At 44.4% G+C, this 23,805-nt stretch overlaps 1 protein-coding gene across 2 annotated transcripts in view; it reads right to left on the reverse strand.

Annotated features, from left to right (window-relative positions):
- Positions 1–23,805, reverse strand: part of KSR2 (kinase suppressor of ras 2) — a 757,356-nt gene that overhangs the window by 223,745 nt on the left and 509,806 nt on the right. For both annotated transcript variants that reach the window (XM_073676379.1, XM_073676380.1), the window contains exons 13-14: positions 16,836–16,884; positions 5,022–5,389 (exon numbers count right to left, since the gene is read on the reverse strand). In XM_073676379.1, coding sequence (XP_073532480.1) covers positions 5,022–5,389; positions 16,836–16,884 — 417 coding nt within the window. The remainder of the gene's footprint in view (positions 1–5,021; positions 5,390–16,835; positions 16,885–23,805) is intronic.

Genomic DNA, 23,805 nt, shown 5'->3' on the forward strand with positions numbered 1-23,805 from the left:
GAGGACTGGAGTATTTGTGATGTTGAAGTTGATGTGGAGGAGAGCCCACTTAAAGGAGCACTTGATATCCGTTGAAGCACCTGCTGTTTTTGTGCCTCATCTGGAATTTGTAGCGATTGGCGTGGCCGTAAGAAAGGGATCTTATCACATTGTCCGCTAAAAGAAGTAGACATTTTAGTTTGGCTGGAAGATGGTCTTTCTTCTGCACCTACCCCACGGACACAACCTTTTTTCCCCTTCCCAACACGCCTATTCCCCTTTCCACCAGCAGCAGGCCTTTTTCCACTCATTTTGGTGGTTAACTAATTCACAACTCTGGAGTTGTTTGCACAAAAAAACAATGGATGGTAACCGAGCAGAGCTGAGTGGCCAAACTGTGGTATTAGGCCAAAACTATTGGCTGGGTTAGATGCAGAAAAAAATTATTTTGAATTTGCAACCTGATGGAGGTCAGTATATATGGACTAATAGACCAAGTCCCACACACCGCTAGAAGCCCAAATATTTTTTCAGAGCTAGATGCAGAAATTTTTTTTATTCAATTTGCAACCTGATGGAGGTCAGTATAGATGGACTAATAGACCAAGTCCCACACACCGCTAGAAGCCCAAATATTTTTTCAGAGCTAGATGCAGAAAAAAATTATTTTGAATTTGCAACCTGATGGAGGTCAGTATAGATGGACTAATAGACCAAGTCCCACACACCGCTAGAAGCCCAAATATTTTTTCAGAGCTAGATGCAGAAAAAAATTATATTCAATTTGCAACCTGCTGGAGGTCAGTATAGAAGGACTAATAGAACAAGTCCCACACACTGCTAGAAGCCCAAATATTTTTTCAGAGCTAAATGAAGAAAAAAATTATTTTTAATTTGCAACCTGATGGAGGTCAGTATAGATGGACTAATAGACCAAGTCCCACACACTGCTAGAAGCCCAAATATTTTTTCAGAGCTAGATGCAGAAAAAAATTATTTTTAATTTGCAACCTGATGGAGGTCAGTATAGATGGACTAATAGACCAAGTCCCACACACTGCTAGAAGCCCAAATATTTTTTCAGAGCTAGATGCAGAAAAAAATTATTTTTAATTTGCAACCTGATGGAGGTCAGTATAGATGGACTAATAGACCAAGTCCCACACACCGCTAGAAGCCCAAATATTTTTTCAGAGCTAGATGCAGAAAAAAATTATATTCAATTTGCAACCTGCTGGACGTCAGTATAGAAGGACTAATAGAACAAGTCCCACACACTGCTAGAAGCCCAAATATTTTTTCAGAGCTAAATGAAGAAAAAAATTATTTTTAATTTGCAACCTGATGGAGGTCAGTATAGATGGACTAATAGACCAAGTCCCACACACCGCTAGAAGCCCAAATATTTTTTCAGAGCTAGATGCAGAAAAAAATTATATTCAATTTGCAACCTGCTGGACGTCAGTATAGAAGGACTAATAGAACAAGTCCCACACACTGCTAGAAGCCCAAATATTTTTTCAGAGCTAAATGAAGAAAAAAATTATTTTTAATTTGCAACCTGATGGAGGTCAGTATAGATGGACTAATAGACCAAGTCCCACACACTGCTAGAAGCCCAAATATTTTTTCAGAGCTAGATGCAGAAAAAAATTATTTTTAATTTGCAACCTGATGGAGGTCAGTATAGATGGACTAACAGACCAAGTCCCACACACCGCTAGAAGCCCAAATATTTTTTCAGCGCTAGATGCAGAAAATTTTTTTATTCAATTTGCAACCTGATGGAGGTCAGTATAGATGGACTAATAGACCAAGTCCCACACACTGCTAGAAGCCCAAATATTTTTTCAGAGCTAGATGCAGAAAAAAATTATTTTTAATTTGCAACCTGATGGAGGTCAGTATAGATGGACTAATAGACCAAGTCCCACACACTGCTAGAAGCCCAAATATTTTTTCAGAGCTAGATGCAGAAAAAAATTATTTTTAATTTGCAACCTGATGGAGGTCAGTATAGATGGACTAATAGAACAAGTCCCACACGCTGCTAGAAGCCCAAATATTTTTTCAGAGATAAATGAAGAAAAAAATTATTTTTAATTTGCAACCTGATGGAGGTCAGTATAGATGGACTAATAGACCAAGTCCCACACACTGCTAGAAGCCCAAATATTTTTTCAGAGCTAGATGCAGAAAAAAATTATTTTTAATTTGCAACCTGATGGAGGTCAGTATAGATGGACTAATAGACCAAGTCCCACACACCGCTAGAAGCCCAAATATTTTTTCAGAGCTAGATGCAGAAAAAAATTATATTCAATTTGCAACCTGCTGGAGGTCAGTATAGAAGGACTAATAGAACAAGTCCCACACACTGCTAGAAGCCCAAATATTTTTTCAGAGCTAAATGAAGAAAACAATTATTTTTAATTTGCAACCTGATGGAGGTCAGTATAGATGGTCTAATAGACCAAGTCCCACACACTGCTAGAAGCCCAAATATTTTTTCAGAGCTAGATGCAGAAAAAAATTATATTCAGTTTGCAACCTGATGGAGGTCAGTATAGATGGACTAATAGAATGATGCTATGCCCAAAAGATTTTACTTCACTAGGTGCAGTAAAAAAATTGGTATTCTATACACAGGTGGTATATCTTGCAACACAGATAGGCTACTCCACTGACTAACACACTCTGCAATAGGCCAAAAAGGATTAGCTTTGCTAGATTCAGCCAAATGCTGTGAAAAAAACTTGCACAGCACTGGCACAGACCTGCCTGGCAAAAACTGATAGGAACTGATGTAACCTAGTCCTGAAAAGGACTCCAATTACAATTAGTCTTTACTCCCACAATCTATCTATTTAAGAGCACAGACCTGCCTGATAAAAGTCGTAGGAAATGCTGTAACCTAGTCCTTAAAAGGACTGCAATCACAACTATTCCCTACTCCCAAGCTATCTGTATATTTGTGCGAAAATTGGCTTGAAATTAACAAGGTATAGCGCACACAGCAACAGCGGTGCCGTCTAACACGCAGCTGCAGCAGTGAGAAAATGGTGGCGACGGGGAAAATGGCTTGGTCTTATAGGGCAAGGACATGTGACATACACTGCCAATCACACATGCCCTTGCTTGTGTGAAAAAAAGCACTTCGCTCCGTGTGTGCGCTGCTGATAGGCTGACAGATTGCACCTCCCCACTGCAAATGCGGGAAAGAGAAAAAAAAATGGAGATCTTCATTGTTCCTGCAGAGATCCATCCCCTGCCCCTCCCCCCGCCCCGCTGTACACTCAAACTGCGTATTAACATTAATTTTCATCATTACTGAGAAAAAATCCAGTTATGATTTTGGTGCACGAACAGTTATCGAACATAACCTCGAACAGCCGAATTTTTCTCAAATTGTTCGTGTTCGCCGACCGGCTCGAACACCGCCCAAAACAGCTCGAATTTGAGATTGGCGAACAGTTCGAGTAGAACAACGCTCATCTCTACTCACAACCGCACTGAACTCCACTTTGGGCATTCAGACAGGTTGTCCCTTCATTTCCCCCATACAGAAGTTATGAGAAGCTCTGACATTCATGGCGACGATAAAGCACTTTCCGGTGCTTTGCATTTGTGTAATTGCCCCTAGTGATGTATTTCTGCTAACTACTGTCCTGTATAAATATCTCCTGTACAAAAACGCTTCATAAATTATAGACAAGAATTCCCGATCCTATTATAATGATCCATCTGAACCACTGTTATCTCTTAAACATATTTGCTCGAAAATGCATAAAAATTAACTTTAGTAACAAAATGAAGTCCATAAAGTTAACACAGCATACTTACTATAATTGTGCCTTAATCATAAAAAGACACGAGGTTATGAATACAGTAATTATCATTATATTCCGCTCTCAGGAGAACATCATCAAAGGCAATGTGTGGGTCACTCGGTGGGTATTTGTATACATACCACGATAATTACGATACAAGTTAGGATAGAAAGACAATTTTAACTCAAAGCTAATAGAGGACTGGCAGTCCTCTTTAGGGGTTTAAAGCATTAACGCCAATCACTGAAATTATAGATAAATGTAGGTAAACTATAGCGCTATTTACCTACTAAAATGCCTAACTCATTCACTGTGACAGAGCAACTCTCAAGGGAAAGGGTTTATCCAACATGTATCTACGCAGAACAGCTGTCTGGTTAGCAAGGGAAAGTTAGATGAAATGCTTAGTGAATTAACAGGAGAGACCACTTGAATCCCCAAGGGACTGATTTTAAAAAAGATAAAATTATATATTACAGCCATGGTCCAATGCAAATGGAGAATAAAAATGAACTTTGGAAATTAACTTGACTCAAAGGTGTTTTCTCTACAAAGCTCCTATGCAAACCTATATTCTTCCATCTGCTTCTCTTAAATAATATGTGGTCAGAAAATGAGAGGGGCAGAACTTCGGAAAGGAACAATACAAAATAGATCAGCATAGAAACAAAATAGTAAGATAGGCAAGTGCATATACTGCATTGGAGCAATAAAAAGTCTTTGCAAAGGTGGCCATAGCTTTTAAAGAGTATTCTCATCAATGGAATATGAACAGGACTTGCCATAAATATTTGATTATTCCATGAGACCCTCGTGATGGAATATTATGACATCTGATCACCATTTTTTCTAAACCAGTTATTTAAGGAGTGGTTGTGCTTGTACACTCCACTCTCTATCAAGTCTATGAAAATTACTGAATGTGCAAAGCCATGGCAATCATAGGAAAGATTGTTGGGTTAAATGAATAAGGCCATAATTCTAGGAAGGCCACTGATATATCGCCCCTTCTATAGTGTAGTCATTGATTTAAGCATGTACTAGACATTGTCTAGATTAGTACCACATGAATTCGTGGATCCGTGTGTAATCTGTATTTGTGGCAGCAATATTGGCTAAAATACAATATGAATAGTAAATGTGGATAAAACAAGCTGTGTCACAAGACCAAACACTTTATCAGCATTTGTAAGCATGGCATGGGAATATTACCTGGTGATGATTGCTAAGTGTGGAGGGCTCATGCAGGCTCCCATGAAGAGTACCACATTCTCATGTCGTGTTTGTCGGTAAGCCATTACCTCCCGTTTAAATGCCTTTAATTGGTCCTCATTATCCCGCTCGATGTCAATGAGCCTAATTGCCACTTCACCGTGCCAACGTCCATGATACACTAAACCAAAGCGTCCTTTGCCGATCATCTCCCCAATTTCCAGCTGCTCAAATGGAATGTCCCATTCTTGCAAAAATATGCTGGTTTGGCTGGCTTTGCGGGGAAAGTTCCTGGCCGAAAGCAACAAGTGGTTCATCTCCTCAAAGTCATCTTCAGACTCCTCTGCTTTCTCATTGCTTTCTTCATTCTAAGAATAATTAACAATCATCAAAGGACCTTTCTAACAAAAAAGGCATCCAAAGCAAACAACTTTTAAAGGGGTTTTCCAAAAGCAAAAAATTGTCAAAAGGCAGACAGTGTGATAAATTAATAAAATAGCTCACCTATTACTTTCTTCGCCACTCCAGCATCACCAGTACAGTATGCCCTGTTGGTCTCTGCTTTCTTGGTTGCAGGAATGATGTGCCATTTAGTCATGTGACAGTAGCAGCAAATAACCAGCCTCATCGGTCTCATGCGATACACTACTGGGGTCAGTGATTGGCTGCAGCAGTCATATGTGTAGATAGCACATCATTGCTGCGGCCAAGCGGACAAAGATCAGAGGACAGCACTAGAAAGGCGGTGATGAAGCTTCCATGAAAATATCCTTAAAAGACGACATTCTCGGTATAGTGTGGAATTGTTTACTTTATTTGCACATTTACATCCACATCATTTTAAATTCTGCCTTTGGATTTAAATATTTGTCACTAAATACATCTGTGCTCCTTTCAGTTCCCATCATAATCTTGGGCTCCTCGGGCATTAGGAGTTAATATTTCTGGAATTAAATTGTTCAAATAAAGAAAAACAAAAATAAATATTTCATTTTAGAACAATGATCAGCATAGTGCCCTGCTGGGACGTCTGGCAGCACTTCAAAGGATTTTGGAGGTCATGTCTAAAAATGAATAGAAATAAAACCACAGAATTGCCCTCAGCAGCCAGATTCCAATTGTATTGTTTTAAATCGGAGGGTACAAAATAAAAGTATTTGAGTTTGCAAACTTTGAAAATAATATTAAAAAAAATAAAATAAAGAACAAAGCACTACACAATTGCTGAGGCAGGTAAAATATTGTCTGCCATGGAATAAACAAGCCAGAAGCTAATTGGTGAAAAAGAAAGTGTAGAAGGTAGCACTGAGATACAGTAGCTACTTCATTGTTTATACAGTGCAAAAGAAGTCTGATTCATCAAGACTGGCGTTGTTCCTGCAGGACTTGATGCGGAGATGTGCTGGAGTTAGACACTCCTGGTTCATGAAAAGGACAAGTGGTGTGCACCTCGTCACACATCCTACTCCAGCTCCTGCTGGAGTAAGATTTGTGGTGTTGCGAACGTCATCGCTCGCCATGAATTTGACAAGTAGCAGTTAAACATACCAAAAGATGCAAACTGTAGGCTCAACTCCGAGTTGAGCCCAAATTTTGCGACTTTTCAAAGCTTTTACACCAGAATTCTGGCATGAAAGCTTTGATGAATCAGGCCTTTGAAGTTTCAGAATCTGGAATCCCTGGAGGGACCATTCATTGTCTGGTAGTCCAACCACACTTTGCTCTTTATATTCTTGTATTCTGCAGTTACTAACATTTAATTTTTTTCCTCTGACATTATAAATGCTACGTGAATCCAAGTTTTAATGCTGGGCTGTCACCTGAATATGGGCAGCATATTAGAGAGAAAGATCCACTCTACTATGAAACAGATCCGACTCAACTCTATTAGGCCAAGCATGATTCTGGACTGTTGCAGAGCTATCTCTGGCCTTTTTGCTTTGTAACAGGCACTTTCTGCATTAAAAGGTTTGTTCCTTTTGGACATTTATGACATATCGACTGGTTGTTATTGCCAGCAATTGTTGGCGCTCGTGTAGAATTTTTAGAGAGTTGTGAGGATACTTCTCCATTCCTGACAGAGCATAGTGAGGTCCTGTTCTCGAGACAGATGCAGGTTCCAGCAGTAAGACTTTTATGGTATTTTTTGCTAATATGTCATAAATATCCCAGATTGAAACACCACTTTAAAGCACCACTCCAAAAATTTTTTTTATTTCCCCACTGGAGTGGTATCACTAATGCATGTTTCCCGTCTCTAGTAATATACTCACATGCTGTCGTCTTCAGCGGTTCTCAGTGCCACTCTGATCATCTTCTGCAGGTTGTGACCTGCCGGATCTCTCCAGTGTTTTCTAGGCGAGCTGGAAGTCACTTCCAAATGTAAGTCTCTTGTTACGCACATGGTTGTGGAACCACTGTGCCATGGTCCGAGGAGAGCCGGGAGGGGCATAACTAAGCACTCACCTGGTTCTTCACTAGAGCCCCTGATGGTGTGGGTAGACTTGAATGTGGACATCAGGTGCTACTCCAGGACAGACCCTGGAGTCACGGCAGCTGACCCCCAAAGGGGCAGGGAAGCAAGACTGGCCAGGAATTGGTTAACAGGTGGACGTGCGGCAGGAAGACAAAACAGGTCAGGAATAGACAGGATAAGTTTAGGAACATAGAATGGACAGGATCACATGTGCAGGTTCAGACTTAACTGGTGAGGGTAGCAGTACAGGTGCCGACAAGATGGATCAAGGTCTGGACTTAGTAGAGGCAGGACGGCCTCAGGAACAGGCTATAGCAAGACCAACAGGTTTAAGTTCAGACTAGGCAGGCAGAGGGGAATGGATAAAGTTCAGACAGGGTAGGCAGAAGGGACAGGATCAGGTTCAGGAAGCACAGGTACAGGGACCTTACAACTAGGTAGCAGCAAACATACTGATTACTAGAGTTGCTAAGGCACCTCCCAATAGGGGAGGGTGCCTTAAATATCAAATGTCTCCCAGCTATTGGCTGGGGATGTTTTCAGAAGCATGCGCGCTGCCCCTTTCAGAGGCAGGGAGCGCACGCGCCCTAAGCACACTCCCAGGCGGCCTGGGTGCCGTTCGCAAGTCCTGGGAGGAAACAGACGCCGAGGGAGCACGGGCAGGTAAGTGAAAACACCGGACGCCCTGCTGGGAGGAGGAAGGAGACTCAAGCAGCGGCGCCGACACTGTTCTAACATCTATGGGAGCCAGAACAACGTTTTCATATACTTGTGTTGAATTCTGGTGACTATTACCTCTGACATCTGGTCACTCAGGAGCTGGGGTCACTAGATGGTGAAACAAGACTGAAGTGGCACCGAGAAGAGCTGAAAACGGCGGCTGTAAAGTATAAAACTAGGTGCAGGGAACATGCATTAGTGATACCGCTCAGGAGGTTAAAAAATATACAGTGCAGACCAAAAGTTTGGACACACCTTCTCATTTAAAGATTTTTCTGTATTTTCATGACTATGAAAATTGTACATTCACACTGAAGGCATCAAAACTATGAATTAACACATGTGGAATTATATACTTAACAAAAAAGTGTGAAACAACTGAAAATATGTCTTATATTCTATGTTCTTCAAAGAAGCCACCTTTTGCTTTGATGACTGCTTTGCACACTCTTGGCATTCTCTTGATGAGCTTCAAGAGGTAGTCACCGGAAATGGTCTTCCAACAATCTTGAAGGAGTTCCCAGAGATGCTTAGCATTTGTTGGTCCTTTTGCCTTCACTCCGCGGTCTAGCTCACCCCAAACCATCTCGATTGGGTTCAGGTCTGGTGACTGGGGAGGCCAGGTCATCTGGCGTAGCACCCCATCACTCTTGTTCTTGGTCAAATAGCCCTTAGACAGCCTGGAGGTGTGTTTGGGGTCATTGTCCTGTTGAAAAATAAATGATGGTCCAACTAAAAGAAAACCGGATGGAATAGCATGCTGCTGCAAGATTCTGTGGTAGCCATGCTGGTTCAGTATGCCTTCAATTTTGAATAAATCCCCAACAGTGTCACCAGCAAAGCACCCCCACACCATCACACCTCCTCCTCCATGCTTCACGGTGGGAACCAGGCATGTAGAGTCCATCCGTTCACCTTTTCTGCGTCGCACAAAGACAAAGTGGTTGGAACCAAAGATCTCAAATTTGGACTCATCAGACCAAAGCACAGATTTTCACTGGTCTAATGTCCATTCCTTGTGCTCTTTAGCCCAAACAAGTCTCTTCTGCTTGTTGCCTGTCCTTAGCAGTGGTTTCCTAGCAGCTATTTTACCATGAAGGCCTGCTGCACAAAGTCTCCTCTTAACAGTTGTTGTAGAGATGTGTCTGCTGCTAGAACTCTGTGTGGCATTGACCTGGTCTCTAATCTGAGCTGCTGTTAACCTGCGATTTCTGAGGCTGGTGACTCGGATAAACTTATCCTCAGAAGCAGAGGTGACTCTTGGTCTTCCTTTCCTGGGGCGGTCCTCATGTGAGCCAGTTTCTTTGTAGCGCTTGATGGGTTTTGCAACTGCACTTGGGGACACTTTCAAAGTTTTCCCAATTTCTCGGACTGACTGACCTTCATTTCTTAAAGTAATGATGGCCACTTGTTTTTCTTTACTTAGCTGCTTTTTTCTTGCCATAATACAAATTCTAACAGTCTATTCAGTAGGACTATCAGCTGTGTATCCACCTGACTTCTGCACAGCACAACTGATGGTCCCAACCCCATTTATAAGGCAAGAAATCCCACTTATTAAACCTGACAGGGCACACCTGTGAAGTGAAAACCATTTCCGGTGACTACCTCTTGAAGCTCATTGTAGCGCCGGCGTCCCTGCCCTCTGCTAGGCAGGGACGCTGTTCCCCTCACCTCCCTGCTCCGTGCCCGGCGTCCTCCTCCCGCTCTGCTGGCAGCGCGCGCTCCTTCCCGTCCACTGTGCTTAGGGCGCGCGCGCTCTCCCTCCCTCTTAAAGGGGCCGCGCGCGCCGTCCTAAGGAGTCCCCGGCCAATGGCCGGAGGACTTCACCATATATAAGGCACCTCCTCCAAAATGGAGGTGCCCGAGCAATGTTGTTGCACTGTTCACTACTCTGCTTCAGCCCTCAGGTCCCGTTGCCAGTTACCTGCCAGTTACCTGCCAGTTACCTGCCAGATTCCTGCCTGATTATCTGCTACCTGCCTGCTAGTCTGAGGTCCGACGGTCTGCCTTACTACTCCTGTCAGTCTGTCTAAGGACCAGTCTGCCCGCTCACCTGGGAGCGCACATCAGCCACCTGCCTGCTTGCCTGAGGTCCGACGGTCTGCCTTCCAACTCCTGTCAGTCTGTCTATGGACCAGCTTGCCCGCTCACCTGGGAGCACACACCTGCTACCTGCCTGCTAGTCTACCTGGAGGCTCCGCCGTCACGTGCTGTGACCACCTGCCTGTCCAGTGACTCCTGCTCGCTCACCTGGGAGCGCTCATCTGCTGCCTGTCTGCTAGCCTACCTGGAGGCTCTGCCGTCACGTGCTGTGACCACCCGCCTGTCCAGAGACTTCTGCCCGCTCACCTGGGAGCGCTCATCTGCCGCCTGTCTGTTGGTCTTCCTGGAGGCTCCGCCGTCACATGCTGTGACCACCCGTTCATCCAGAGACTCTCGCCTGCTCACCTGGGAGCTCACGTCTATCATCAGCCGCCACAGGTCGTACCAACCCTTTACCTAGAGACTGCCCCGGTCACTTGCCGTGACCATCTGCCCGTTCATCCAGAGACTGCCCCGGTCACTTGCCGTGACCATCTGCCCGTTCATTCAGAGACTGCCCCGGTCACTTGCCGTGACCATCAGCCCGTTCATCCAGAAACTGCCCCGGTCACTTGCCGTGACCTCCAGCCCGTTCACTCAGAGACTGTCCCGGTCACCTGCTGTGACTTCCTGCCCGTCTTCCCTGGTCGTCACCCGCTCCCTTACAAGGACTGCCCCTTTGTATAGTAGCTCAGAGGTTCCGCCTCCCAGACCCGTTACAGTTTGCTCGGGCCATGGAACCCGGTGGCACCCAAGCTCCCTCGCTCTCGGACCTGTGTCATGAACTGTCCCGTCAAAGGTCCCAACAGGAGTCCATCCTGGGTCACCTGCGGAATGTCAATACTCGCCTGGACACTCTGACTGCTCCACCAGCAACCTCCGCCAGTGCCATGTCTCGCAATCCGGCAGCTCCGCTGCCCACTAATACCATGGTATCCTACCCCGGACCCCGGCTTTCTGCACCTCCTCGCTTCGGAGGCGACTCCGCCCAGGCTCGGGGCTTCATAAATCAGTGCACCCTGCACTTTGAACTATTGTCCCACCAGTTTAACGCCGACCGGGCCAAAATTGCATTCATCATGTCCCATCTCACCGGGGAGGCCCTGGCCTGGCTAAATCCTCTATGGGAGAGAGGAGACCCCCTGGTGTCCAACTTGCCTGCTTTTCTCATGGCTTTCCGGAAAGTCTTCGACGAACCCGGACGGAAGACCTCATCCGCATCATCACTGCTACGCCTCCGTCAGGGAAGTCTCACCGTGGGCCAATATGCCATACGGTTCCGTACCCTTGCCTCGGAGCTGGCCTGGGATAACGACGCTCTGGTATCCGTCTTCTGGGAGGGTCTGTCCGGCCGTATTAAAGATGAACTTGCCGGTCGGGACATTCCTACCACTCTCGATGACCTAATAACTCTTGCCACCCGGATTGACCTACGGTTCCAGGAGCGTGCCAAAGAGGTCACCCGTGAGAGGAGGTTACCATGTCTAGCTCCTACTTTTCAGAAACCCATCACTCCCTCCGTCTCTACCCAGGTACACTCTCCTGAGTCTATGCAGGTTGACCAGACCAAGATGGTCAAAACCCGTCAGGACTTACACCGTGCCGAAGGGAGCTGCTTCTACTGTGGCAGTAAGGAGCACCGGATCCGTGCCTGCCCGGAGAGGTCGGGAAACGCCTGTGTCTAGGTTCGCTCAGAGAGGTCAACCTAGACAAGAATAAATCCTCTCCATCTCTGCTGCTGTCAGTCTCAATCGTCTGCGGGGAGAACCGTTATTTCGAACTAGCCCAACTTGACTCTGGAGCAGCCGGGAATCTTATTTCACAGTCCCTGGTAGAGAAATACCGCATCCCCACCAAACCTCTGGCTGTACCCTTGTCTGTTGCTGCCGTGGATGGGGGCCTCTTACCACGCCCCATCCAACTCATCACCGAATCCATTACTCTGCAGGTGGGAATGCTGCATTCTGAGAGTATCTCCTTTCATGTTCTGCCTGGACTCTCTCACGCCCTCTTGCTAGGCCTACCTTGGCTCCAGAGACATGCACCCGTGCTTGACTGGCAGACCGGAGAAGTCCTTCGCTGGGGACAGGACTGCCATAATACCTGTCTGGTTCCCGTCCATCCCGTCCGTCCTTCTCCTACCCCAGCTAATCTACCTGGACTTCCGATTCCTTATTGGTCTTATGCTGATGTCTTTAATAAAAAGGAAGCAGAGACACTACCTCCTCATAGACCATACGACTGCCCTATCGACCTGTTACCTGGTACTACTCCTCCCCGTGGGCGTATTTATCCTTTATCCGCTGCTGAGACCCGGTCGATGTCCGAATATATTGAGGAGAATCTGGCCAGGGGATTCATCCGGAAATCTACCTCCCCGGCGGGAGCAGGCTTCTTTTTCGTCAAAAAGAAGGACGGCTCTCTCCGTCCCTGTATAGACTATAGAGGCCTTAACCAGATCACGGTGAAGAATAAGTACCCCCTTCCGCTCATTCCGGAGTTATTTGATCGTCTGAGGGGGGCTAGAATCTTCACCAAACTGGACCTCCGTGGGGCGTACAACCTGGTTCGTATCCGTCAGGGGGATGAATGGAAGACGGCATTCAACACCCGGGACGGCCACTATGAATATCTGGTAATGCCCTTTGGTCTCTGTAACGCTCCTGCCGTCTTTCAAGAGTTGGTCAATGACATCTTCCGGGACCTTCTCTACTCCTGCGTAGTGGTGTACCTGGACGACATCTTGGTCTTCTCTCCGGATCTCCAGACTCACCGGAGGGACGTTCGTCAGGTCCTGCTCAGGCTCAGGCAGAATCACCTCTTCGCTAAATACGAGAAATGCCTCTTTGAGCAGACCTCGCTTCCGTTTTTAGGCTACATTATTTCTCAGACCGGCCTACGAATGGATCCAGAGAAACTGTCTGCCATCGAGAAATGGCCTCGACCGGAGGGGTTGAAGGCCATTCAGCGATTCCTGGGCTTCGCCAACTACTACCGCCTCTTCATACCACACTTCTCTTCCCGGACTGCCCCAATTTCCGCGCTCACCCGTAAGGGTACTAATCCCAAAGAGTGGCCGCCCGAAGCAGAGGAGGCCTTTCTTTCCCTAAAACAGGCCTTCTCTTCCGCCCCGGTGCTGCATCGCCCGGACGGCAACAAGCAGTTCTTCCTGGAAGTTGACGCCTCCTCCTCTGGAGCCGGAGCGGTACTTACTCAAAAATCATCTTCCGGGAGAATGGTAACTTGTGGCTTCTTCTCCAAACTCTTCTCCTCTTCTGAGCGCAACTATTCCATAGGAGACCGAGAGTTATTGGCCATCAAACTGGCATTGGAGGAGTGGCGTTACCTACTCGAGGGGGCTCTTCACCCGGTAATAATTTACACTGACCGCAAGAACTTGGCTTACCTCCAGCATGCCCAGAGACTTAACCCGCGCCAAGCCCAGTGGTCCTTGTTTTTTGCTCGCTTTGATTTTGTTCTTCATTTTCGCCCGGCTGACAAAAACGTCAAAGCAGATGCCTTGTCCCAATCCTTTCTGGTGTCCGATCTCGAGGAAGAACCTAAACATATCATCGATCCCGCCAGAGTAATGCAGGTGGCTCCCGTGAGCCTAAATCGTCTCCCTCCCGGTAAGACGTTCGTATCAGTACCTGATCGGGAGAAGATCCTACACTGGGGTCACTCGTCTAAACTAGCTGGCCACGCCGGTCAGAAAAAGACCCTCCAGCTTATTGCCCGGCACTACTGGTGGCCTACCCTGCACAAGGACGTAATAGACTTTGTTTCTGCCTGTGTGTCCTGCGCCCGCAACAAAGTCCCGAGACACCTGCCAGCCGGTCGCCTTCTTCCGCTTCCTGTGCCTGCTGCCCCCTGGCAGCATATTGCTATGGACTTCATAACTGATCTCCCCGTCTCTGCCGGTTGTACGGTCATTTGGGTGGTCGCTGACCGCTTTTCCAAGATGGCTCACTTTATTCCCCTGCCTGGTCTCCCGTCTGCACCCGAGCTGGCTAAAGACTTTATCCGCCACATCTTCCGTCTTCATGGCCTGCCCCTCCACATCGTGTCGGATCGTGGGGTACAGTTCACCTCACGTTTCTGGAGAGCCACTTGTAAACTGCTAGACGTCACCCTGGACTTCTCTTCCGCTTACCACCCACAGTCTAATGGTCAAGTGGAGCGGATCAATCAGAACCTGACCAGTTACCTCCGGCACTTCGTTAATGCCCATCATTCTGACTGGGTGGATCTCCTACCATGGGCCGAGTTCTCCTATAACAATCACGAGAGCGAATCCTCTTCCAAATCCCCGTTTTTTGTAGTCTTCGGTCAGCATCCTCGGATTCCTTTTCCTGTCTCCACCTCTGTGGACAACCCGGCTGCGGAATCTCTCGTTAGCAAATTTTCCTCCATTTGGGAGAGTACCCGATCCGCACTCCTCCAGTCGTCCGAACGGATGAAAAGACACGCTGACAAAAAACGCCTGGATCCTCCACAATTTCGTCCTGGAGATAAAGTCTGGCTCTCGTCTAAATATGTCCGACTCAAGATACCTTCTTACAAGTTAGGGCCTCGGTTCATCGGTCCTCTGGAGGTCATCAGTCAGATCAACCCGGTGGCCTATAAATTAAAACTCCCGGCCAACTTACGGATCCCTAACTCCTTCCATGTATCTCTCCTCAAACCTGTGGTACTTAACTCTTTTTCCAAGTCTACAGGTACGCCTCCTGCTCCGGTTTCTGCTGAGGACGAGTTTGAGGTAGAGAACATTCTTGCCACCAAAAGGGTAAGAGGAAAGACCTTTTTTCTAGTAGATTGGAGGGGGTTTGGTCCTGAGGAGAGAACGTGGGAGCCCCGGGAGAACATCCATGCCCCTCTTATCCTAGCTAAATTTCTGTCTGGCCTAAAAAAGGGGGGGCCTAAAGGGGGGGGTACTGTAGCGCCGGCGTCCCTGCCCTCTGCTAGGCAGGGACGCTGTTCCCCTCACCTCCCTGCTCCGTGCCTGGCGTCCTCCTCCCGCTCTGCTGGCAGCGCGCGCTCCTTCCCGTCCACTGTGCTTAGGGCACGCGCGCGCGCTCTCCCTCCCTCTTAAAGGGGCCGCGCGCGCCGTCCTAAGGAGTCCCCGGCCAATGGACGGAGGACTTCACCATATATAAGGCACCTCCTCCAAAATGGAGGTGCCCGAGCAATGTTGTTGCACTGTTCACTACTCTGCTTCAGCCCTCAGGTCCCATTGCCAGTTACCTGCCAGTTACCTGCCAGTTACCTGCCAGATTCCTGCCTGATTATCTGCTACCTGCCTGCTAGTCTGAGGTCCGACGGTCTGCCTTACTACTCCTGTCAGTCTGTCTAAGGACCAGCCTGCCCGCTCACCTGGGAGCGCACATCAGCCACCTGCCTGCTTGCCTGAGTTCCGACGGTCTGCCTTCCAACTCCTGTCAGTCTGTCTATGGACCAGCTTGCCCGCTCACCTGGGAGCACACACCTGCTACCTGCCTGCTAGTCTACCTGGAGGCTCCGCCGTCACGTGCTGTGACCACCTGCCTGTCCAGTGACTCCTGCTCGCTCACCTGGGAGCGCTCATCTGCTGCCTGTCTGCTAGCCTACCTGGAGGCTCTGCCGTCACGTGCTGTGACCACCCGCCTGTCCAGAGACTTCTGCCCGCTCACCTGGGAGCGCTCATCTGCCGCCTGTCTGTTGGTCTTCCTGGAGGCTCCGCCGTCACATGCTGTGACCACCCGTTCATCCAGAGACTCTCGCCTGCTCACCTGGGAGCTCACGTCTATCATCAGCCGCCACAGGTCGTACCAACCCTTTACCTAGAGACTGCCCCGGTCACTTGCCGTGACCATCTGCCCGTTCATCCAGAGACTGCCCCGGTCACTTGCCGTGACCTCCAGCCCGTTCACTCAGAGACTGTCCCGGTCACCTGCTGTGACCTCCTGCCCGTCTTCCCTGGTCGTCACCCGCTCCCTTACAAGGACTGCCCCTTTGTATAGTAGCTCAGAGGTTCCGCCTCCCAGACCCGTTACACTCATCAAGAGAATGCCAAGAGTGTGCAAAGCAGTCATCAAAGCAAAAGGTGGCTACTTTGAAGAACCTAGAATATAAGACATATTTTCAGGTGCTTCACACTTTTTTGTTAAGTATATAATTCCACATGTGTTAATTCATAGTTTTGATACCTTCAGTGTGAATGTACAATTTTCATAGTCATGAAAATACAGAAAAATCTTTAAATGAGAAGGTGTGTCCAAACTTTTGCTCTGTACTGTATATTTAAATAGTGCTTTAAATAATTTGACCCAAGGTAATTTACAAGCAAGAATATTGCAGCTACCACTGATCCAGTACTCCAAAAGAAACATTTAACAAGGACCAAACTTATCGGTGGCAGTTTTATAGTGCTTACATCTTTCAAAAAACCTATAATATAATATATATCCTATAATATGGCAATTTGCAGCATATAGGAAGAAAAACAATCTTAAACTTTGCCATCCCACAAAACATGAACCAGTGCAATTATTTACCTCAGATGTTGGCTCCACTTCAATTTGAAGTAATGGATTTCCTTCATTACTGGAACAGATAATAAAAAATTCAGTTGTAATTACTGATATTTGGATAATGTCACGGGAACAGGATAATTAACATAATAGAATTTGTGATTTTCTAAATTTGTTTATTAAAGTCATAACATAAGCATTAGCAGGAACATATCAGTAGATTAAGGTGTAAGCTTTTCGTACATTTTCCAAAGTGTACTCTCAAAGGTAGAACTTAAAGCTCCTGAACCCAGTTGTGAAATTTGTAACAAGCTCACCTACCATTGGGACATCTCTGCTTGTAATCATTTTTATGCAGCTTTGTCAAGTGAATAAAACTTTTCAGGACAAATTGCAGAGTAAATTATCCATTTATCTGTGTGCTATGTTGTCTATTGCGGTCTCCTAAGGAAATTGTTAATCCCTTAGCCCCTCAGTCGAGGGCCTCTCAATCAGCCAACCAGTCTCCTACTTTGCACGGCCGAGGAGCAAGAACCCCTGAAAAGGTGGTTTACAAATAAAGTCTTTTCCTTTCAGAGAAGATCCTGGTTTGACTTTATATCCCAAGTCATGTGGCAAGCCTCACTAAAGAGTCAACATTGACTTCTAGGATCACTACCCCCAATGGATGGCACGAGAGACCAGCTCTCTTCCTCTGTAAAATGGCTATTTGTATATCTCTATGTAGTGACAATACTCTGTGAATGTTCCCTGTGCTGTGACATGACTGCAATTTAGCTGTCACTAAATACATTGTCCATCTAATATGACATATTGCTCTATTTGCATTATAGAAAGTCATGGGGTAGAGACAAATGGCGCATGTCAAGGGGTAGAGACAAATGGCGCATGTCAAGGGGTAGAGACAAATGGCGCATGTCAAGTGGTAGAGACAAATGGCACATGGCGCATGTCAAGGGGTAGAGACAAAAAAAATCCTAATTTATTCATATTTCAAATTGATTAAACTGGTTTTGGTGGAATGGGGCTGCAGTTTTAACTTGGGTCTCAGTTTCTTCCTACAGACATGAAAAAGGAGGGGTGAAGATTATTTGTTCCAAACTGTATCATCTGTAGAAGAATTATAGACTGAGATCATACTCCAGGTTTCCACACACTTCCTGTGAAATGAGTGTTTTTCTTTCTTTTCGTCTTAGCACAGCTGATGGACGTTTTCTGAATAAATGCAGTGTAAATATCAACCAAATAGTCCAATAGTAACCTCAGTGGCTTCCTGACATTTTTGTCTGTTTTTACAAAATGGTTTGGCAGATGTGAAAAAAGCTGTTTCTGAAATGGCTTTAGTGCAGAGACCTGTTCTCATAGTATTGGAAGCTACATTTATATAAGACGACCATCAGTTCAAATCATAAACTACTGTGAACAGTTACCGTACACAGCCCTTCCAATCAGCTGCCATCCTAAATTAATGTTCAGATTCCTAGCTCTCTCTCGCCATCTCTGATAGTTTTTGATTAAAATTGATTCGTGTTTTGTTCTTTATTTTTTTAATCTTTATTTTTGATTACTTTTCAGATATTTTTTCATTTCTGGTAGGCTCTGGTAGTCTCCACACGAGTGTATAAAAAATCTGTCCAATTTTCATCCAGAAAAAATGGACGTTAATTCATCTGTACGGTCATCCATTTTTATACAGCAGCGGTTATTAAAATTTACAAGAACGTATATAGTATCCTACGCATAAGACTTGCAATGTATCTGTGAACCTCAGACGCTTTATGACTAATTAGGTCGTACAGAGTTGGATTGGCGAGTCTCAGAAGACTAGCACATGCTGCAATTTTTTTCAAGCAGACATTAGATCCATATTAACAAACGCTCATCTAAACAGCCCAATGGAATAACATTGGTCCGACTGCTGTCAGTTTTTTATCACGGATTGAACTCAGACTGAAAATATAGTTGTGTGAACGTAGCCTTAGCAGCACAGCTTTTACAACATACTAAATCTCCCTCGCACACACACTGCATGTATTTATGGTGATTGGTAATATAGTGTATTTATAATGATAGGTAAAGTCAAACATTAGCTATGAGAAGTGAAGCTGATCAGCAGCTATAATCCACGTAAAAGGTCTATTTGTTCCTCTGACGCATTCTTTCCATTGCAGTGAGAAATGTCCTCATTCTATACATTCCTGTAAACTTATGTGATGCCTCTTGTATTCATCATAAATGCATGCTCTGTAATGAGCCAATCTGCAGCTATTTAACCTTTACAATATCTGGACCTGGAGACCTAAACTGCCGGCTTATTCTTGGTGATGACGATGACATTTCTAGTAATAAACGTGGATCTGTCAAGAATTGTCAAGTGACACATGGAACAAGCAGTTTTCTGTTTTCACCTTGTCGCTATACCATACTTTTTACTATAATGGCAAAGACAAATTAACTGACTGGTGGGAAGGAAAATATAATTTATCTGCCAACATGGCAGATCTGGCTCTCAAGATCTTTGTTAAAAAGCATATTGTGGAAGTTAGTATGGGCTATTTTCACCAGCAAGACTGCTAAAAGGTCCTGTTCATACTGCTTTTATCCAGGAAGACTGGGGTTTACGTGTGAATCATCTTTTCAGAGTCCATATGAACTGTAATTGTGTCATTGCAGTCTATAGTTCTATTGGGGTTTCCATCTGAATCCCATTTCTAAAGATTCAGACGGAACCCCAGGACGCGCAACATAAACACAGTGTGAACAATGCCTAAGGGAAAATGTAGTAGAGGAGGGGAACGTCATGTTGAATGGGTTTTGCTGCAGTGAATGAGAAGTTTGTGTTCCAAAATAGTTCTTTATCATTCCAACGCGTTTTGGCACCTTTCACAAGGTAGAAAAAGCAAATATAAAGATATTTGTATTTTTACCTTGAGAAAGGCTCTGTAATAAAGATCTGTAACAAAATGCTCTTTAATACAGCATATGGACAGTGGTTATCTAAAAATATACTATACAACTCATACATACTATAATATACTATAAAAATAGACTAGAGTTGAATAAGTACTCAAACAAAACCTTCCTGAAATTTCCTGAAATCGCTTCGTCACAATTTCTCAATTTTCCTTTTAAAATCTAGAATAGTTAAACCTTAGGGTTTGAGATAAAGAGACTCATCCTCGGAGATCCTGCTAAGGCTTAGTGCACACGATGCAGAAATGAAGCAGAAATTTTCCTGAGCATTTCTGCATCTCCTTGGCAGAAAAACGAACGCGGTTTTTACATGCGTTTTTGACGCATTTTTGCATGCGTATTTGCCATGCGTTTTTCCAATGCATTGTATAGGAAAATACACATGCAGAAACGCACAAGAATTGGTCATGTCCGTATTTTTTCTGCAAGTAAAATCAGTGCAGAAAAAATCCTGTGCACAGAACTTGCAGAATGTCATAGGAAGTCATGGGATAAGGTATGCAATGCGTTTCTGGAGCGTTTCCACGCTGCAAATCCGCGCCAAAAAACTCACCAAAAAAACATTGTGGGCACACAGCCTAAGGTGTAAACACTGGAAGTGATTTAGTTGAATGAGGACAAGTATTCCAGAGCCTGCACATAGATGGATTCACACATTGCATATTCGTAGAATTTTACTTGCTAAAGCTACCCTAAAATTCTGCAACAAAGAACAGTACAATGTTAGTGAATGGGGTTTTAATAAATCATTTTCCTTTATTGCATAAAAAATCAGCTGCACTTGCACACTGGGTCATATTGGTCTATGTGCTTTCCATGTCCGTAGAGCACAGCCACCTAAACGAATCTGTATGTTGTCTTAATACTTTCCTTTGCAGTTCGTTCAGCTCAGAGGAAACACTGTCTGTCCTCACAGCCCTCGGTGACAATACTTGATTAATAATTTATAAAATTGTTGATTTACAGATTACATGTATATCAGTAATCTATTTTGGGCAGAAATTTTACAAACACAGACTGTAGCTTTGGTACAGTGCAATGGTAAAGCATGAGTTGTGACTGAGCACCAAGGGAAGTCAAGTATTGCATTCTCTAACCCAGTAATAATACCCATTGAATCCCCTTTAAAGCAAATGATGACACCTGAGTGCTCCATCAAGAAAGTATTAATGCCCCCTTAAAAAGAAATGATGTTCTATAAGTGCCTCCTCAAAAATGATAAATAAAGTTTATAGTCACATAATCCGGGTGGCTGAGTCCTCTTCTCCCCTGTACACAAGGCAGGACGGCACAGGTGGTACAGTGCAGTGATGTCATTGCCCCACCAGTGTAGAGACAATGCCACTGGCCTACTAGCAGCCGTTTGCCTGCAGCATAGGGAGTGGTGGGGCCTAAGGCTTCCTGCTCCACCACGGTCAAACTGTATCAACGTCGTGTAGACACCAATACAGTTCAAAGTGGTGCTTGACTGGAAATCTAAAAAAATTGCATTGTCGAGGACCTTAAGCACTAGAGACACCACAACTATTTTCAGTTTTTTTTTTGTTTGTACTTTTTCTTTGGAAATTTTGCATCACTAAGAATTTTGCACCCAAGGCAGCCGCACCCTATGCCTTTCTCCACGCTACCCCACTGGTACAGTGTTAATAACATTTTCTTATTACAGAAAAATATGTTTTACTATATGTGCTTACAATAGAGTTCATGAAAATGAGTGTTCATATACTGTAGATATATGAACAAACACTATGCACCAGCACTCTGCAAACATCATATATCTGAATTCCACTATTGCCGCACCGGTAAAAAAGTGAAATTCTTTCCACACATTTGAACAAATTATGTGATATCTGCTAATGTCAAGGCGAACTCTTAAGATGGGACCTCAATCTACAGGCTCACAAATTAATATAATGTTTTGTGATTTTTCTTTTCTATCTTTAAAATGAAAAATTGTGCTAAAATGTGAATGACCTCTGTTGAGATGGGTCCCCAATCTACAGGGTCACACATGAATAGAAAAGAAAATTAAAAAACTTTATATCTTTAAAACGAAAATTATGCTAAAATGTGAATGTTCATCTGTTGCAAAATAAAAAAACAACAACATAGCAATGTGAATATCCGTATCAGTACTTCAAATATGCGCCCAGAATGTATGCCAAAGTAAAGAAGATATCAATATTCACAAATAGGATTGGAGAGCACAGGATATTTATCAAACCTGTGCAGCTCCTAAACCCGCTAAGATGAACATATTTGCATTCAGCTTTTGGTTACCTTATTAAATAAACCTGCACATTTTAAATCCTGGCAAGATCAGGTAATGGCACTGCGAATAAAATGTAAATGCAGAAAAAAGTCAGAAGTAGGAGCCCTAATGATTGCCAATTCATTTTATTTTCTCTGTTTATACAGCTGCCCACACTGCACCCTGCCGGAGGATTAATTTATATCTTATTTTATTTGGTCTCTTAAACTAAATACTAAATCTCTTTTTATGTTTTAGTTTTTAGTTGAAAAGATAGACAAGCAGCTCTAAAGCATATTTATGTAATCCAGACATTCAAGATGCCAAAATGAGAAAATTACTTTAGAACCTCACATAGAGGAATAGAAAATGGTCAAAGTGAGAACAAACATCTTGAAAGGATCAAGAAATGAAAAAGTTACGTATCTGTACCTGGGATTAGGTATATTGAAAATAAGGCTAAAAACCCCTGCAGTTTGGGCACATTGTTCCTTGGCAGCCAGTTTGTCTGACTTTAGATTTTGTGCATTTTAGACTCATCTTGGGTCTCACAATGTATTAAAACCTGGGGCTCTAGTAAGCACATAATAATACTATCACCCCTTTATACTGCCTTTTATTATTATCCATATAAAGAACTGGAATCCATAAGGCTTAAAACAAGCTTACCTACCGAAACAATAAGACGTACTCAAAACTGAATTCCTATGTAACCCATTAAAGGTGTTCTAGTATATTTTTTAATCATTAAAGGAGTTCTCTGGTCATATCACGATGATGAAATTATCCATAGGATAGAGAGTTTAACCCCGAATTTTGCTGCAGCTTACACATACACCTATTGGGTAATTTTCATAAGTTTTGCATAAAAGCAATCATTGCTTTTCTTTGACTATCCGTAGGATAGGTCTTCAATATCAGATCACACCCTCAATATCACACCGTGCACCCTCACCGATTAGCTGCTACTAGCCCCAGCAGTAGCCAGATGTAACCAATGAACAAAGCTACGCTGCATAACTCTATCCTATGTGTAGCGGATGCTGCTGAGTACTGCACATCAGCATTTTATTTTTTGCCACCCGTTTTTGTGTCAAAAACATTGCTGCCAAATGTTAGTTAGCAGTCAAATGGGAATTATGAAATGCAATACCAACATTGGCCCTGATTCATCAAACAATTTTCACTAGATTTCTGACATAAAACCATTTGAAATGACGCAAAATTGTCTAAAACATGTGTAACATTTGGCATTTTTAAGCCAGTGCCAGTCAGTTCCACAACGTTCTTGACAAGTTAGTGAAGCTTCACAGAAGGGGCCGAGAATGTGTGGCAAAATCTTCCAATTTCCTTAAGTGCCAGTTTTGTAAATGTATGTAAGCATAACATTTGTGTTAAAGGGTTATTCTGAACTTGTGTGTTCGGCTGCACATAGATTTCCAGTCTTTTTCCCTTCCTGGTTTCTGGTGGGACGGTCACTCCTCCTTCAGTGACAATTATGGTAATAACAGAGCGGCAGTATTAGTAGAACTATCAAGTTCTGCTGTCACACATTCTGCTATAAGTGTTCTGTTCTGGGATTCTGCACTGCTTCACTAAATTTACAGTGCATTTGAACAAGGACACAGCTCCGGACAGTGAGAGCCTAGATTAGGGGAACTGCCTTGCAAGCTTCTGATTGTGGTGGCTGGTGATTTTGCAAGATTTATAAAAGCAGCTTGTCAGGAGGTATGAGAGGGGGAGAGGGGAGCAATTAACTTCTGTATAGAA

The sequence above is a fragment of the Phyllobates terribilis genome, unplaced genomic scaffold (assembly GCF_046119375.1).
Source record: "Phyllobates terribilis strain yellow unplaced genomic scaffold, ASM4611937v1 Scaffold_1__5_contigs__length_1240528914, whole genome shotgun sequence".
Taxonomy (NCBI): domain Eukaryota; kingdom Metazoa; phylum Chordata; class Amphibia; order Anura; family Dendrobatidae; genus Phyllobates; species Phyllobates terribilis.